Source organism: Hemiscyllium ocellatum, chromosome 46, assembly GCF_020745735.1.
Source record: "Hemiscyllium ocellatum isolate sHemOce1 chromosome 46, sHemOce1.pat.X.cur, whole genome shotgun sequence".
In the NCBI taxonomy this organism is placed as follows: Eukaryota; Metazoa; Chordata; class Chondrichthyes; order Orectolobiformes; family Hemiscylliidae; genus Hemiscyllium; species Hemiscyllium ocellatum.
This window is the reverse complement of record NC_083446.1, coordinates 2,538,533-2,555,618: the sequence shown is the minus strand read 5'-3', so window position 1 is coordinate 2,555,618 and position 17,086 is coordinate 2,538,533. Positions and strand designations below refer to the sequence as shown.

General features: G+C 56.6%; 1 protein-coding gene across 1 annotated transcript in view; it reads right to left on the bottom strand.

The window, feature by feature from the left end:
* The window catches only part of pmt (phosphoethanolamine methyltransferase), a 19,137-nt gene extending 5,474 nt beyond the window's left edge, over positions 1-13,663 (bottom strand). Inside the window, exons 1-4 of the mRNA XM_060855505.1 lie at positions 13,650-13,663; positions 11,480-11,628; positions 2,445-2,622; positions 807-962 (exon numbers count right to left, since the gene is read on the bottom strand). Of these exons, the coding sequence (XP_060711488.1) occupies positions 807-962; positions 2,445-2,622; positions 11,480-11,489 (344 nt within the window). The 5' untranslated portion in view covers positions 11,490-11,628; positions 13,650-13,663. The remainder of the gene's footprint in view (positions 1-806; positions 963-2,444; positions 2,623-11,479; positions 11,629-13,649) is intronic.
* Between the last annotated feature and the right edge of the window lie 3,423 nt (positions 13,664-17,086).

Here is a 17,086-nt window from a genome sequence, read left to right as displayed (position 1 = left end):
TATGTGAGTTTGTCTGTGCGTTTGTGTGTCTGTGTGTGTTTGTATGTGTCTGTCTGTCTGTGTCTGTGTGTGTGTATGTCTGTGTGTATGTCTGTATGTGAGTGTGTATGTAAGTGTGTATGTGTGTGCCTGTGCGTGTGTGTGTATGTGTGTGTGTGTGTACATTTATCAGGAGCTCCGGGTTTTAAATCCGAGATCTTACTGAATTGAGTTTAATTGCGACAGCGACAATTGAATAGCCTGAAATAAATAGTTTTCCACATGAAAGAGAGACAGCCCCCAGTGACATGGGAACATGAAAGTGTACGACCGAGAACATCCACAGGCATGGCCAACAGACTGAGGCAAGGACCGAGCCGTTTGTGTGAGTCAGAGTCCCTACTGATAGAGACACGAGGGAGTTAGCATCCCAGAACGCTGGGGGATTGGGAAAGTGATAAGGGGGAGGGAGACCTGGGTATCCTTGGACACCAGTCCCTGAGAGACAGCGAGGCAGGAGCAGTAGGAAGGAGACGACGATCAGTGCGATGTGGGTCTGCATAGCGACAGGGTTCAAATACAGCAGCAGCAGTGGGGGGGCTGTCATTATAAGGGGAAGACCACCCCCTGGGCGATCGTATGTATGGCTGTGGGGGTCTCTTTACCTGAGGGAGGGAAAGCAGTGAAGGGGTTTCCCCGACTGATCCCTGGGGTGACAGGGTGGACAAACGGACAGAGACTGGGTCAGTCAGGACTATATTCATCGGAAGTTTGGAGTAATGGGAGGGAGGGGGGACGTCGCAGAAAGCTGGCATCAGCTGACAGACCTGTCGCAGGGTAACTCCAGCTGAGTGATGTCCGCCTGGAGGAAGCTGACGTTGACGTTGTGCCCGTTCAACTCCCGGTTCTTGGCAACAAACCTCTCCATGAAGTCCACCGCCGTGACGTGGCCCGCCTGCTTGGCCAGGTGCCCAGTGAACCGCCTGAGCCGGGGGGGGGGGGGAGGGAACACAAACACAAGAGGTTAAACTTGCTCAGCCGCAAAGCGGGACATCCCCATCCCCTCCCAACCCCCAGTGTACCAACCTGCACGGCTCCCTCTCCCAGCCCCACACGGACTCACCCATCGGGATCTAGGTAACCCCTCCCTTCCACATGGTGCCAGGTCACAAATACAGAGGAGAGTGTGGGGGGGGCGGGCAGAGAGGATGACAGAGATAGGGAGGGGGATGTAGGGGCTGGAGGGGGTTACAGAGACAGGGAGGGGGTGTAAGGGGTTACAGAAATAGGGAGGGGGTGTAGGGGCTGGAGGGGGTTACAGAGATAGGGAGGAGTGTGTAGGGGCTGGAGGGGTTTACAGAGATAGGGAGGGGGTGTAGGGGCTGGAGGGGGTGACAGAGAGAGGGAGGGGGTGTAGGGGCTGGAGGGGGTTACAGAGATAGGGAGGGGTGTAGGGGCTGGAGGGGGTTACAGAGATAGGGAGGAGTGTGTAGGGGCTGGAGGGGTTTACAGAGATAGGGAGGGGGTGTAAGAGCTAGAGGGGTTACAGAGATAGGGAGGGGGTGTAAGAGCTAGGGGGGTTACAGAGATAGGGAGGGGGTGTAGGGGTTACAATCCTTGAGGGTGTGGGATGGAATTGGTTGTCATTTGGGACACATTTTGTGGGGGTGTGCGGGGCAGGGGGAGGTTCGGATGTGTGGAAGGTTCCGGATGGTGGAATGTGGTGCAGCAGATCGGGAGAGAGTCAGAATGGTCTGCTCCGGAGGCAACAAGTTCCAGGGTGAGGGCTCCTGCAGCCGATGGGATGGAGGGAAGGTGTGTGGGTGTGTGTGTGTCTGTGAGAGTGTGGGTGTGTGTGTGTGTGTGTCTGTGAGAGTGTGTGTGTGTGTCTGTGAGAGTGCAGGTGTGTGTGTCAGTGAGAGTGTGCGTGCGTGTGTGTCTGTGAGAGTGTGTGTGTGTTTGTGGGAGTGTGTGTGTGTCTGTGAGAGTGTGTGTGTGTTTGTGGGAGTGTGTGTGTGTCTGTGAGAGTGTGTGTGTGTCTAGGAAAGTGTGTGTGTGTCTGTGAGAGTGTGTGTGTGTCTAGGAAAGTGTGTGTGGATCTGTGAGAGTGTGTGACTGTGAGAGCGTGTGTGTGTGAGACTGTGTGTGTGTGTGCATGTGTGTCTGTGAGTGTGAAAGAATGTGTGTGTGAGTGAGAGAGAGAGGTTGTGTGTTGTGTGTGAGAGACAGTGTATGAGTGTTTGGGTCTGTGAGAGAGTGATTGTGTGTGTGACAGAGAGTGAGAGAGAGATTGTGCGTGAGAGACAGCGTCTCTGTGTGTGAGAGAGATTGTGTTTATGTCTGTGTGTGTGTTTGTGTGTGCGAGAGAGTGAGAGTGAGAGAGACAGACAGACAGACAGTGTGCCTTTGAGAGATTGTGTGTATGTGTGTGTGCGTGCTGACAGAGTTCAGTGGAACTTTCGTACCCAATGCCAGCTCCCAGCTCTAATACCCGCTGCCCCTTGAAGTTGGGTAACATTCCCAGAATTTCTGGTTTCTCCATCTCGGTGATGACTTCCGCGCTGGAGTCCAGCATCATTTCCTCGATCGTGCCTTTTCTAGAATGTTTCACCCAGAAATCTGACATCGTCTTCCTCGCACCAGCTGTGGGGAACAACACGGGCAGTTCAGAGAGGGTCTCCAGCTCAGGGATAAGGCCATTCAGCCCATTACTACTTCTGTTCACTCACCACCTGCTCCCCATCTCCCTCCAACACCTAACCCTTACTCCAACCCTGACCCCATTTCCCCCCTCACTCCCCACTCCCTTTAATATCCCACCCAGTCTAATCCCACTCTCCCTCTCACTCCCCGCTCCCTTTAATATCCCACCCAGTCTAATCCCACTCTCCCCCTCACTCCCCGCTCCCTTTAATATCCCACCCAGTCTAATCCCACTCTCCCCCCTCACTCCCTTTAATATCCCACCCAGTCTAATCCCACTCTCCCCCCTCACTCCCCACTCCCTTTAATATCCCACCCAGTCTAATCCCACTCCCCCCCCTCACTCCCCGCTCCCTTTAATATCCCACCCAGTCTAATCCCACTCTCCCCCTCACTCCCCGCTCCCTTTAATATCCCACCCAGTCTAATCCCACTCTCCCCCCTCACTCCCCACTCCCTTTAATATCCCACCCAGTCTAATCCCACTCTCCCCCTCACTCCCCGCTCCCTTTAATATCCCACCCAGTCTAATCCCACTCTCCCCCCTCACTCCCCACTCCCTTTAATATCCCACCCAGTCTAATCCCACTCTCCCCCCTCACTCCCCGCTCCCTTTAATACACGGGAACCCCACCCCCTGCAAGTTCCCCTCCGAGCCCCTCACCATCCCGACTTGGAAATATCTCACCGTTCCCTCAGTGTGGCTGGGTCAGAATCCTGGGATTCCCTCCCGAAGGGACACTGTGGGTCTACCCACAGCACATGGACTGCAGCGGGTCAAGGAGGCAGCTCACCCCCCACCTCCTCAAGGGGGCAACTCGGGACAGGGGCAAGAAATACTGTGCCCAGCCAGCGACCCCCTCATCCCGTTACTGTTTCTTTGGCAGAGAGTGTGTGCGTGTTTGTGTGAGGGAGGAAGCTGTTTTCCCGAGGAGGGTGGTTAGAGTGAGTTCATTGTTCCTGTCCTGAGGAGGCAGTGCAGTTCTGCTGTCTTCAACCTTTGCAGGGTCTCTCTGAGTAACCTCAGCCCCAGGGTTAGAATATAGAACATCGTGGTACAGGCCCTTCGGCCCTCAATGTCATGCTGACCTGTGAGATTTATCTGATGTCCATCTAACCTACACCGTTCCATTATTGTCCATATCTGTGTCCAATGCCCATTTAAATGTCCTTAACGTCGGTGAGTCTACTATTGTTGCAGGCAGGGCATTCCAACCCCCTCCTACTCCCTGAGTAAAGAATCTACCCCTGACATCCTTCCTATATCTATCACCCCTCACAACCACCCGATGAAGGAGCATCGCTCCGAAAGCTACTGCTTCCAAATAAACCTGTTGGACTATAACCTGGTGTGGTGTGATTTTTAACTTTACCCACCCTAGTCCAACACCGGCATCTCCAAATAATGACCCTCAATTTAAAGCTATGCTCCCTCGTGCTAACCCTCACCATCTGAAGAAAAAGGCTCTCACTGTCCACCCTATCTAATCTTCTTATTATCTTATACGGCTCAATTAAATCACCTATTATTAACCTTCTTCTCTCTAATGAAAACAGTCTCAAGACCCTCAGCCTTTCCTATTAAGACCTTCCCTCCATACCAGGTAATGTCCTAATAAATCTCCTCTGAACCCTTTCCAAAGCTTCCATATCCTTCCAATAATGTGATGACCAGAACTGTACGCAATACTCCAAGCGCAGCTGCACCAGAGTTTTGTACAGCTGCAGCATGACCTTGTGGCTCCGAAACTCAATCCCTCTCCCAATAAACACCAACACACCGTATGCCGTCTTAACAACCCTATTAACCTGGGTCTATCAACCTGGGTGAGAACTTTCAGGGATCTATGTCCATGGACATTGAGATCTCTCTGCTTGTCTACACTACCAAGAACCTTACCATTAGCCCCAGTACTCTTTATTCCTGTTGCTCCTTCCAAAGTAAAACACCTCACACTTTTCCACATTAAATTCCATTTGCCACCTCTCAGCCCAGCTCTGCAGCTTATCTACATCTATCTGTAACCAGCAACATCCTTCAGCACTATCCACAACTCCACCGAACTTAGTGTCATCCACAAATTTACTAACCTATCCTTCTATGCCGTCATCGAGGTCATTTATAAAAATTACAAATAGAAGTGGCCCCAAAACAGATCCTTGTGGTATACCACTAGGAATTGAACTCCCGGATGAACATTTCCCATCAACCACCACCCTCTGTCTTATTTCAGCTAGCCAATTTCTGACCCAAACTGCTAAATCACCCTCAATCTATGCCTCTGTGTTTTGTGCAATAGCCTACCATGGGGAACCTTATCAAACACCTCACTGAAGTCCAGATACACTACATCAACCACTTTACCCTCATCCACCTGTTTGGTCACCTTCTCATAGAACTCAATAAGGTTAGTGAGGCACGACCCACCCTTCACAAACCACGTTGACTATCCCTAATCAACTTATTCCTCTTTAGATGATTATAAATCCTATCTCTTATAACCTTTACTCACAACTGAAGTAAGGCTCACTGTTCTATAATTCCCAGGGTTGTCTCTACTCCCCTTCTTGGACAAGGGGATAACATTTGCTATCCTCCAGTCTTCTGGTACTATTCCTGTAGACAATGGCAGCATAAAGATCAAAGCCAAAGGCTCTGCAATCTCCTCCGTGATGTCCCAGAGAATCGTAGGATAAATCTCATCCGGCCCAGGGGACTTATCTATTTTCACACTTTCCAGAATCGCTAACACCTTCTCCTTGGGAATCTCAATCCCATCTGATCCCGGTGGATGGATTAAGGAGAAAAACCCTTTTAGCCTTTCAATCATTGTCAGCCAATCAAGTAGGAGTTCCCCATTTCCACCTCAGCCACTCGAAGGGGCGCGGGCACAGCCTGTGTTAGCTGTGTGCAATGTAGCCCGGCTCAGTGCCCATCAGCTCCCCACCCCCCCCTCAAATCCTCAACCCTCAGGACCACAGCAGGGGAGAGGTGGGGAGGCAGTCACTCTGGGTTTGTCAGGAATGTGTCCAGAGCGTGTCGGCTCCCGATCGATCAGTTAATGATTAGACCAGGCCGGGGGGGGGAGTGAAGCCGATGAGCTCAGCTCCTGAACCATCTCTGAACAAACACAGGACCCGAGGTGAGTGTGACCTGGAAACATCGGGCCACCGCAATCACCACTGACCCTCGGTCACCATGGTAACCGCTGACCCTCCCACCATTAACCCCGACCTTCCCACCGTTACCCTTTGACCCTCCCACCGTTACCCCGTGACCCTCCCACCGTTACCCTTTGACCCTCCCACCGTTACCCCCTGACACTCCCACCGTTACCCTTTGACCCTCCCACCGTTACCCCCTGACCCTCCCACCGTTACCCCGTGACCCTCCCACCATTACCCCCGACCCTCCCACTGTTACCCTTTGACCCTCCCACCGTTACCCCCCTGACATTCCCACTGTTACCCTTTGACCCTCCCACCATTACCCCCTGACCCTCCCATCGTTACTCCGTGACCCTCCCACCGTTACCCTCTGACCCTCCAACCGTCACCCTGTGACCCTCCCATCACTACCCCCTGACTCCCCCACCATTACCCCTGACTCTCCCACTGTTACCCCCTGACCGGCCCCTCCCCCACACCATCATCATTACTGCCATCCTTTGGGACGACAGCCATCCAATTGTTGTAGAGCAAGGTCCCACACACCGCAATTCAGGGAAGGCCCAGATCACCTGCTAGAGGGTCAGTGCTGAGGGAGGGCGCACTGTCGGAGGGTCAGTGCTGAGGGAGGGCGCACTGTCGGAGGGTCAGTGCTGAGGGAGGGCGCACTGTCGGAGGGTCAGTGCTGAGGGAGGGCGCACTGTCGGAGGGTCAGTGCTGAGGGAGGGCGCACTGTCGGAGGGTCAGTGCTGAGGGAGGGCGCACTGTCGGAGGGTCAGTGCTGAGGGAGGGCGCACTGTCGGAGGGTCAGTGCTGAGGGAGGGCGCACTGTCGGAGGGTCAGTGCTGAGGGAGGGCGCACTGTCGGAGAGTCAGTGCTGAGGGAGGGCGCACTGTCGGAGGGTCAGTGCTGAGGGAGGGCGCACTGTCGGAGGGTCAGTGCTGAGGGAGGGCGCACTGTCGGAGGGTCAGTGCTGAGGGAGGGCGCACTGTCGGAGGGTCAGTGCTGAGGGAGGGCGCACAGTCGGAGGGTCAGTGCTGAGGGAGGGCGCACTGTCGGAGGGTCAGTGCTGAGGGAGGGCGCACTGTCGGAGAGTCAGTGCTGAGGGAGGGCGCACTGTCGGAGGGTCAGTGCTGAGGGAGGGCGCACTGTCGGAGGGTCAGTGCTGAGGGAGGGCGCACAGTCGGAGGGTCAGTGCTGAGGGAGTGGGCACTGTCAGAGGTTCAGTGCTGAGGGAGGGGGCACTGCCGGAGGGTCAGTGCTGAGGGAGGGCGCACTGTCGGAGGGTCAGTGCTGAGGGAGGGCGCACAGTCGGAGGGTCAGTGCTGAGGGAGGGCGCACTGTCGGAGGGTCAGTGCTGAGGGAGGGCGCACTGTCGGAGAGTCAGTGCTGAGGGAGGGCGCACTGTCGGAGGGTCAGTGCTGAGGGAGGGCGCACTGTCGGAGGGTCAGTGCTGAGGGAGGGCGCACAGTCGGAGGGTCAGTGCTGAGGGAGTGGGCACTGTCGGAGGGTCAGTTCTGACGGAGTGCCGCACTGTCGGAGGGTCAGTGCTGAGGGAGCGGGCACTGTCGGAGGGTCAGTGCTGAGGGAGTGGGCACTGTCGGAGGGTCAGTGCTGAGGGAGTGCTGCACTGTCGGAGGGTCATTGCTGAGGGAGTGGGCACTGTCGGAGGGTCAGTGCTGAGGGAGTGCCGCACTGTCGGAGGGTCAGTGCTGAGGGAGTGGGCACTGTCGGAGGGTCAGTGCTGAGGGACCGGGCACTGTCGGAGGGTCAGTGCTGAGGGAGTGGGCACTGTCAGAGAGTCAGTGCTGAGGGAGTGCCGCACTGTCGGAGGGTCAGTGCTGAGGGACCGGGCACTGTCGGAGGGTCAGTGCTGAGGGAGTGGGCACTGTCGGAGGGTCAGTGCTGAGGGAGTGCTGCACTGTCGGAGGGTCAGTGCTGAGGGAGTGGGCAGTGTCGGAGGGTCAGTGCTGAGGGAGTTGGCACTGTCGGAGGGTCCTGCTGAGGGAGTGCTGCACTGTCGGAGGGTCAGTGCTGAGGGAGTGGGCACTGTCAGAGGTTCAGTGTTGAGGGAGGGGGCACTGCCGGAGGGTCAGTGCTGAGGGAGCAGGCACTGTCGGAGGGTCAGTGCTGAGGGAGCGGGCACGGTCGGAGGGTCAGTGCTGAGGGAGTGGGCACTGTCAGAGAGTCAGTGCTGAGGGAGTGCCGCACTGTCGGAGGGTCAGTGCTGAGGGAGTGGGCACTGTCGGAGGGTCAGTGCTGAGGGACCGGGCACTGTCGGAGGGTCAGTGCTGGGGGAGCGCCGCACTGTTGGTGTGTCAGTGCTGAGGGAGCGCCGCACTGTTGATGGGTCAGTGCTGAGGGAATGGGCACTGTTGGAGGGTTAGCGCCGAGGGAATGGGCACTGTTGGAGGGTTAGCGCCGAGGGAGCGGGCACTGTCAGAGGGTCAGTGCTGAGGGCGTGTGCACTGTTGGAGGGTCAGTGCTGAGGGAGTGGGCACTGTCGGAGGGTCAGCGCCGAGGGAGTGTGCACTGTTGGAGGGTCAGTGCTGAGGGAGTGCGCACTGTCGGAGGGTCAGCGCCGAGGGAGTGGGCACTGTCGGAGGGTCAGCGCCGAGGGAGTGGGCACTGTCGGTGGGTCAGTGCTGAGGGAGCGTCGCACTGTTGGAGGTTCAGTGCTGAGGGAATGGGCACTGTCGGAGGGTTAGTGCTGAGTGAGTGGGCACTGTTGGATGGTCAGTGCTGAGAGAGTGGGCACTTTCGGAGGGTTAGTACTGAGAGAGTGGGCACTGTCGGAGGGTCAGTGCTGAGGGAGTGCGCACTGTCAGAGGGTCAGCGCCAAGGGAGTGGGCACTGTCGGAGAGTCAGCGCCGAGGGAGTGGGCACTGTCGGAGGGTCAGTGCTGAGGGAGTGTGCACTGTAAGAGGGTCAGCGCCGAAGGAGTGGGCACTGTCGGTAGGTCAGTGCTGAGGGAGTGGGCACCGTCGGAGGGTCAGTGCTGAGGGAGTGGGCACCGTCGGAGGGTCAGCACCGAGGGAATGGGCACTGTCAGAGGGTTAGCGCCGAAGGAGCGGGCACTGTCGGAGGGTCAGTGCTGAGGGAGTGGGCACTGTCGGTGAGTCAGTGCTGAGGGAGTGGGCACTGTAGGAGGGTCAGTGCTGAGGGAGTGGGCACTGTCGGAGGGTCAGTGCTGAGGGAGTGCGCACTGTCGGAGGGTCAGCACCGAGGGAATGGGCACCGTCGGAGGGTCAGTGCTGAGGGAGCGGGCACTGTCGGAGGGTCAGTGCTGAGGGAGTGGGCACTGTCGGAGGGTCAGTGCTGAGGGAGCGGGCACCGTCGGAGGGTCAGTGCTGAGGGAGTGGGCACTGTCGGAGGATCAGTGCTGAGGGAGTGGGCACTGTCAGAGAGTCAGTGCTGAGGGAGTGGGCACCGTCGGAGGGTCAGTGCTGAGGGAGCGGGCACTGTCGGAGGGTCAGTGCTGAGGGAGCGGGCACTGTCGGAGGGTCAGTGCTGAGGGAGCGGGCACTGTCGGAGGGTCTGTGCTGAGGGTGTGGGCACCGTCGGAGGGTCAGTGCTGAGGGAGCGGGCACTGTCGGAGGGTCAGCGCCGAGGGAATGGGCACTGTTGGTGGGTCAGTGCTGAGGGAGTGGGCACTGTCAGAGGGTCAGTGCTGAGGGAGCGGGCACTGTCGGAGGGTCAGTGTTGAGAGAGTGGGCACCGTCGGAGGGTCAGTGCTGAGGGAGTGGACACCGTCGGAGGGTCAGTGCTGAGGGAGTGGGCACTGTCGGAGGGTCAGTGCTGAGGGAGTGGGCACTGTTGGAGGGTCAGTGCTGAGGGAGTGGGCACTGTCGGAGGGTTAGTGCTGAGAGAGTGGGCACTGTCGGAGGGTCAGTGCGGAGGGAGTGGGCACTGTCGGAGGGTTAGTGCTGAGAGAGTGGGCACTGTCGGAGGGTCAGCGCTGAGGGAGTGGGCACTGTCGGAGTGTCAGCGCCGTGGGAGTGGGCACTGTCGGTGGGTCAGTGCTGAGGGAGTGGGCACTGTTGGTGGGTCAGTGCTGAGGGAGTGCGAACTGTCGGAGGGTCAGTGCTGAGGGAGTGTGTACTGTTGGAGGGTCAGTGCTGAGGGAGTGCGAACTGTCGGAGGGTCAGCGCCGAAGGAGTGGGCACTGTCGGTAGGTCAGTGCTGAGGGAGTGGGCACTGTCAGAGGGTCAGTGCTGAGGGAGTGGGCACCGTCGGAGGGTCAGTGCTGAGGGAGTGGGCACTGTCGGGGGGTCAGCACCGAGGGAATGGGCACTGTCGGAGGGTTAGCGCCGAGGGAGCGGGCACTGTCGGAGGGTCAGTGCTGAGCGAGTGGGCACCGTCGGAGGGTCAGTGCTGAGGGAGCGGGCACTGTCGGAGAGTCAGTGCTGAGGGAGTGGGCACTGTCGGTGGGTCAGTGCTGAGGGAGTGGGCACTGTCGGAGGGTCAGTGCTGAGGGAGTGCGCACTGTCGGAGGGTCAGCACCGAGGGAATGGGCACTGTCGGAGGGTTAGCGCTGAGGGAGCGGGCACTGTCGGAGGGTCAGTGCTGAGGGAGTGGGCACCTTCGGAGGGTCAGTGCTGAGGGAGCGGGCACTGTCAGAGGGTCAGTGCTGAGGGTGTGGGCACCGTCAGAGGGTCAGTGCTAAGGGAGTGGGCACCGTCGGAGGGTCAGTGCTGATGGAGTGGGCACTGTCGGAGGGTCAGCACCGAGGGAATGGGCACTGTCGGAGGGTGAGCGCCGAGGGAGCAGGCACTGTCGGAGGGTCAGTGCTGAGGGAGTGGGCACCGTCGGAGGGTCAGCACTGAGGGAGCAGGCACTGTCGGAGGGTCAGCGCCGAGGGAATGGGCACTGTCGGAGGTTCAGCGCTGAGGGAGCGGGCACTGTCGGAGGGTCAGCGCCGAGGGAATGGGCACTGTCGGAGGTTCAGCGCTGAGGGAGCGGGCACTGTCGGAGGTTCAGCGCTGAGGGAGCGGGCACTGTCGGAGGGTCAGCGCCGAGGGAATGGGCACTGTCGGAGGTTCAGCGCTGAGGGAGCGGGCACTGTCGGAGGTTCAGCGCTGAGGGAGCGGGCACTGTGGGAGCGAGTAGCTGGTGTTGGGTAAGTCACAAGAGCGAGTTAAAGAGCAGTGAGTCTGGGTTTTGATTTGTCCTGTGGGCACTGAGTCCAACTCTGCAAACCGCACCCTATCCCTGCCACCCTGCATTTCCCACAGCTCCTAACCTACCCAGCGCAGGGCACCTCGCGGCTGGGGGCAATCCACCCTCGCCCGCACCACCTTTGGAGTGTGGCGGTGGCGGGGGACCCAGACCCCCGAGGGTGCAATGGAACCCGGGAGCCTGGCACCGTGAGGCACCAGCGCCAATCACCGCTGCGGTCACTTAAAGAGGGGACAAGAAAAATTTAACAGGGGCGAGTCAAGTTTCGGTCAGAGTGGGTGACTGTTTCTGACACCCAGGTGGGAGTTAAAGGAGGGGGAGCGAAGGAGAGGTGGGGGGTGGGGGAGTGATTTGCAAAGCTGTTTGGACATTGAGCTGAGGACTGGGGTCCATAAAGTGGTGGTGACTTTGGTGAAGTTTGGTCAGAGTTTGTGCTGACCCTGTCCCCTACCTTCTGCCATGCTGCTGCCTTGGTCCAGCCTCACTGCTCTGGGAGGAGGAGGAGAGAGTCTCTCTCTCTCTGTCTGTGTGTGTGGGAGTCCAGGAGTTCCACTGAATGAATGGTTGAAGCTGGAACGATGTGCAGCTTCCAACTCCTGCCTTTGGGTAGCAGCCACTGGGCTCTCACCCAGATCAGGAGCAGAGGCAAGTGGTGAGAGAGAGTGGGGGGGGGGGAGAGACAAAGTCAAACTTTTCCGTTGGGGAATTCAATGCCAAAGCTCCGCCTGCCCAACAATTAAAACAAATAAAACTGCAAAAGCCAAAGGGGAGTGACGAAGGAATTTCGCGGTCAGTCTCGCTTTAAGAGGCTGCAGTTAGGTCCCGCCCCCCAATCCGTCAATCGGGGCCAACGCCGCTTCCTATTGGCCGGCCGGTGTAGAACGAGATAATGCTACACCGGTCCCCCGTGCTGGTTGGTCCGCCACTGACACACCCACCCAATCGGCGTCTCTTCCGGGTCAGGTTTCCGCGGCCTTAAAGCAGGTGCGGCGATGCGGGAGATTAAGGTGTCCCACTGGAATCAGGGCAGACACGCAGCTGGCGCTGTCCATCAGGACCCCCCCACCCCCACCCCCCACCCCCGGCCGCGGAGGGACATTGTGGGAGGGGGCCGGACACCGCGGCCTCGGCCACGGCCACAAGGTGCACATTCACCCCACTCCTACCCAGGGGCTGGCCAAGGGGGCAGCATGGAGGCCATTCGGGCTCTCCAGGGGGTTCCGCAGCCCCTCGCAACTCAGGGGCAGGTCACCCCCCAACCCCTCCCCAAACCTGCCCATCCCCCAACCCCCCCCACATCCCCCAACCCCCCAAACCCCCCACACCCCAATCCCCCAAACCCCCTACACCCCCTAAACCCCCCCATATCCCCCTACACCCCCTAAACCCCCTACACCCCCAACATACCCTATACCCGCTATATGCCCTATACCCCCTATGCCCCCTATACCTCCTACACCCCCCATGCTCCCTCCCTATCTCTGTCACCCCCTACACCCCCTCCCTATCTCTGTCACCTCCTACACCCCCTCCCTATCCCTGTAACCCCCTCTGGCTCCTACACTCCCTCCCTATCTCTGTAACCCCCTCCAGCCCCTACACCCCCTCCCTATCTCTGTAACCCCCTCCAGCCCCTACACCCCCTCCCTATCTCTGTCACCTCCTACACCCCCTCCCTATCTCTGTCACCTCCTACACCCCCTCCCTATCTCTGTCACCCCCTTCACCCTCTCCCCTGTTCCTAAGTTAAGGTCACTAGGTAAATGCAGTTGTTGGACCTTGATGAGATGTGGGAGCTCTCTGTTGAAGGGAGGTTATCATTCCCGGCCCCCGATCGAGGGCAGTAAAGTTTCTGAAATTTCCGCTTGCTGGTGCTCTGCCCCTGAGTGTGTGTCCAATTCCCTGCTCGCACCCCCCTTCCCCTCCTGATGTCTGAGACCCCCTCGGAAGGAGTTTGTCGATCCCACCCTGAGCTGGGCAGGGTTGGGGATAGGGGCTCTGACCCAGTGGGAGATGGATGTGGGAGGGTCAGCCATCTCAGGCCCAGACCATCTCTGCAGGACTCTCTCAGGGGAGGGTCCTCACCCCCCAACCCCCTTCAGCTGCTTCATCAATGACCCCCCTCCCTCCATCAGAGGGTCCCAAGTGGGGGATGTTCGCTGGTGATTGCACAGTCTCCAGCTCCATTCCCCCTCCCCCTCCCCCCTCAAATACTGAAGCAGGCCGTGTTCATATGGAACAAGATCTGGGCAATAGCCAGGCTCGGGCTGACCAGGGGCAAGTAATATTCACACCCCACGAATGGCCAGCGACAACCGTAGTGTCAGATAGCACGGACACAGGCCCTTCAGCCCAACCAGTCCATACTGACCACAATCCCAAATTAAACTAGTCCCACCTGCCTGCTCCTAGCCCCATCACCAATACAAGACAATCTAACCATCTCCCCTTGACATTCAATGGTGTTCCCGTCACTGAGTCTCCCCCCCAGCAACATCCTGGGGGTCACCATTGACCAGAAACTCAATTAGATTCACCCCAACTTTTCAAGTCTGTCGGGGAGGTCACCAGGGACAGCAGAGCCTGTCAGGATACGAGAATATCCAGTATAAATTACTTACTTGTAGGTGCAGAATTCTTCACTTCCTGGAGGCAGTTGGAGAGGTCACGGGGTCACATACTTGGGTGGTTGCTTTACCTGTAAGACTACTCGGGGAGTGTCTCCCACCCATCCTCCTCCTCCTCCTCCCACCAGAAATAAAACACGTCCTCGCGTAAGATGACAAGTATTTTCTTTCGCATTTCCCTACTTCAGCGGTGTGTTTGGGGATTTAGAATATTGGGAACGGGGGTGAGGGCAGCTGAGTGTTCCCCCCTGCAGAACGTGGGAGGTCAGGGTCAGCCCCAGCGTCCTCGCTGATGACACCTGCGGGAAGTGCACCCAACTCCAGCCCCCTCAGAAACCACGTCAGGAACTGGAGCTGGATGAACTTCGGATCATTCGGGAGGCAGCAGGGGGTTATTGAGAGGAGTTGCAGGGAGGTAGTCACACCTCAGATAAATGAAGAAGGTAGATTAGATTACTGACAGTGTGGAAACAGGCCCTTCGGCCCAACAAGTCCACACCGACCCGCCAAAGCGCAACCCACCCATACCCCTACATTTACCCCTTACCTAACACTACGGGCAATTTAGCATGGCCAATTCACCTGACCCGCACATCTTTGGACTGTGGGAGGAAACCGGAGCACCCGGAGGAAACCCACGCAGACACGGGGAGAACGTGCAAACTCCACACAGTCAGTCGCCTGAGGTGGGAATTGAACCCGGGTCCCTGGCGCTGTGAGGCAGCAGTGCTAACCACTGGTAGCTGGGTGACTGTCAGCGGTGGGAAAGATTGCTGGCAGGCAGTGCAGGGATCTCCCTCAACCCGAACTATACTGTTTTGGAAACTTTTGGGGGGGGACATCTTACCCAGGGGTAAGCAACAGGGCACAGGTCTCTGGCACAGAGTCTATCCCTGCTGCTCAGAAGGGAAAGGGGAAGGGGAAGGGGAGCAGAGCATTAGTCACTGGGGACTCCATAGTTAGGGGGACAGATAGGAGGTTCTGTGGGAACGAGAGAGACTCACGGTTGGTGTGTTGCCTCCCAGGTACCAGGGTTCGTGATGTCTCGGAGCATGTTTTTGGGAACCTTGAGGGGGAGGGGGAGCAGCCCCACGTTATGGTCTGCATTGGCACCAATGACATAGGTAGGAAAAGGGATGTACGACAGAAATTCAGGGAGCTGGAATTGTTATCTCTAGATTGTTGTCCATGCCACATGCTCGTGAAGTGAGAGACAGGGAGAGTGCGGAGCTGAACACATGGCTACAGGGGTGGGGCAGGAGGGAAGGTTCTGGATTCCTGGATAAATGGAGTGCTTTCTGGGGAAGGTAGGACCTCTACAAACAGGATGGTCTTCACCTGAACCACAGGGGCACCGATATCCTGAGAGAAATTTGCTAATGTTCTTCAGGGGGGTTTAAACTAATGCAGCAAGGGGATGGGAACCTGAATTGTAGTTCCAGTGTGCAGGAAGTTGAGGGTGGTGAGGTCAGGGATAGGTTTACAAGGTCACGAGAGAGCACCAGCAATCGGGATGTTGGTTTGAAACGGGTGTACTTCAACGCCAGGAGGATCCGGAATAAGGTGGGTGAACTGGCAGCATGGGGTGGTACCTGGGATTTTGATGTTGTGGCCGTTTCAGAGATATGGCTAGAGGAGGGACAGAGCTGAAAGTGTTGCTGGAAAAGCGCAGCAGGTCAGACAGCATCCAAGGAGCAGGAGAATCGACGTTTCAGGCATAAGCCCTTCTTCAGGAAACGTCAATTCTCCTGCTCCTTGGATGCTGCCTGACCTGCTGCGCTTTTCCAGCAACACATTTTCAGCTCTGATCTCCAGCATCTGCAGTCCTCACTTTCTCCTAGAGGAGGGACAGGAATGGTTGTTGCACATTCCGGGATTTAGATGTTTTAGTAAGAACAGAGGTGATGGAAAAGAGGAGGAGGAGGTGTGGCATTGTTAGTCAAGGACAGTATTACAGCAGCTGAGAGAATGTTAGGGGACTCGTCAACTGAGGTAGTATGGGCTGAGGTTAGAAACAGGAAAGGAGAGGTCACCCTGTTGGAAGTTTTCTATCGGCCTTCGAATTGGTCCAGGGATGTAGAGGAAAAGATAGCAAAGATAATTCTGGACAGGAGTGAGAGTAACAGGTTAGTTGTAATGGGGGTCTTTAACTTTCCAAATATTGACTGAGAATACTATAGTTCAAGTACTTTAGATGGATCAGTTTTTGTCCAATGTGTGCAGGAAGGTTTCCTGACACAGTATGTAGACAGGCCAACAAGGGGTGAAGCCACATTGGATTTGGTACTGGGTAATGAACTCGGCCCGGTGTTAGACTTGGAACACTTTGGTGATAGTGACCACAATTTGGTTATGTTTACAATAGCAATGGGCAGGGTTAGGTATATACCGCAGGGAAAGGGGTATAACTGGGGGATAGTGAGGACTGCAGATGCTGGAGATCAGAGCTGAAAAATGTGTTGCTGGAAAAGCACAGCAGGTCAGGCAGCATCCAAGGAGCAGGAGAGTCGACGTTTCCTGAAGAAGGGCTCATGCCCGAAACGTCGATTCTCCTGCTCCTTGGATGCTGCCTGACCTGCTGCGCTTTTCCAGCAACACATTTTTCATAGCTGGGGGAAAGACAATAATGATGCGATTAGACAAGATTTAGGCTGTATAGGATGGGGAAGGAAACTGCGGGGGGTGGGCATAATAGAAATGTGGAGTTTATTCAAGGAACAGCTACTGCGGGTCCGTGATAAGTATGTACCTGTCAGACAGGGAGGGAGTGGTGGGAGAGGGAGCCGTGGTTTACGAAGGAAGTGGAATCTCTGGTCAAGAGGAAGAAGAAGGCTTATGTGAAGGCTCAGTTAGGGCACTTTAAAGTTACAAGGTAGCCAGGAAAGACCTAAAGAGAGAGCTCAGAGGGGACATGAGAAGTTGTTGGTGGATAGGATCAAGGAAAACCTGAAAGCTTTCTACAGGTATATCAGGAATAAAAGAATGACAAGAGTAAGATTAGGGCCAATCAAACATAGTGGTAGGAGGTTGTGTGTGGAATCTGAGGACATGGGGGAAACGCTTAATGAATAGTTTTTGTCAGGATTCACATTGGAAAAGGACAATGTTAGTGAGAATACAGAGATACAGGTGGCAAGATTAGATGGGATTGGGGTTGACAAAGAGGAGGTGTTCGCAAGTTTGGAAGGTCTGAAAAAAGGTAAGTCCCCTGGGCCGGATGAGATTTATCCTGGGATTCTCTGGGACATCACGGAGGAGATTGCAGAGCCTTTGGCTTTGATCTTTATGCTGCCATTGTCTACAGGAATAGTACCAGAAGACTGGAGGATAGCAAATGTTATCCCCTTGTCCAAGAAGGGGAGTAGAGACAACCCTGGGAATTATAGACCAGTGAGCCTTACTTCAGTTGTGAGTAAAGGTTATAAGAGATG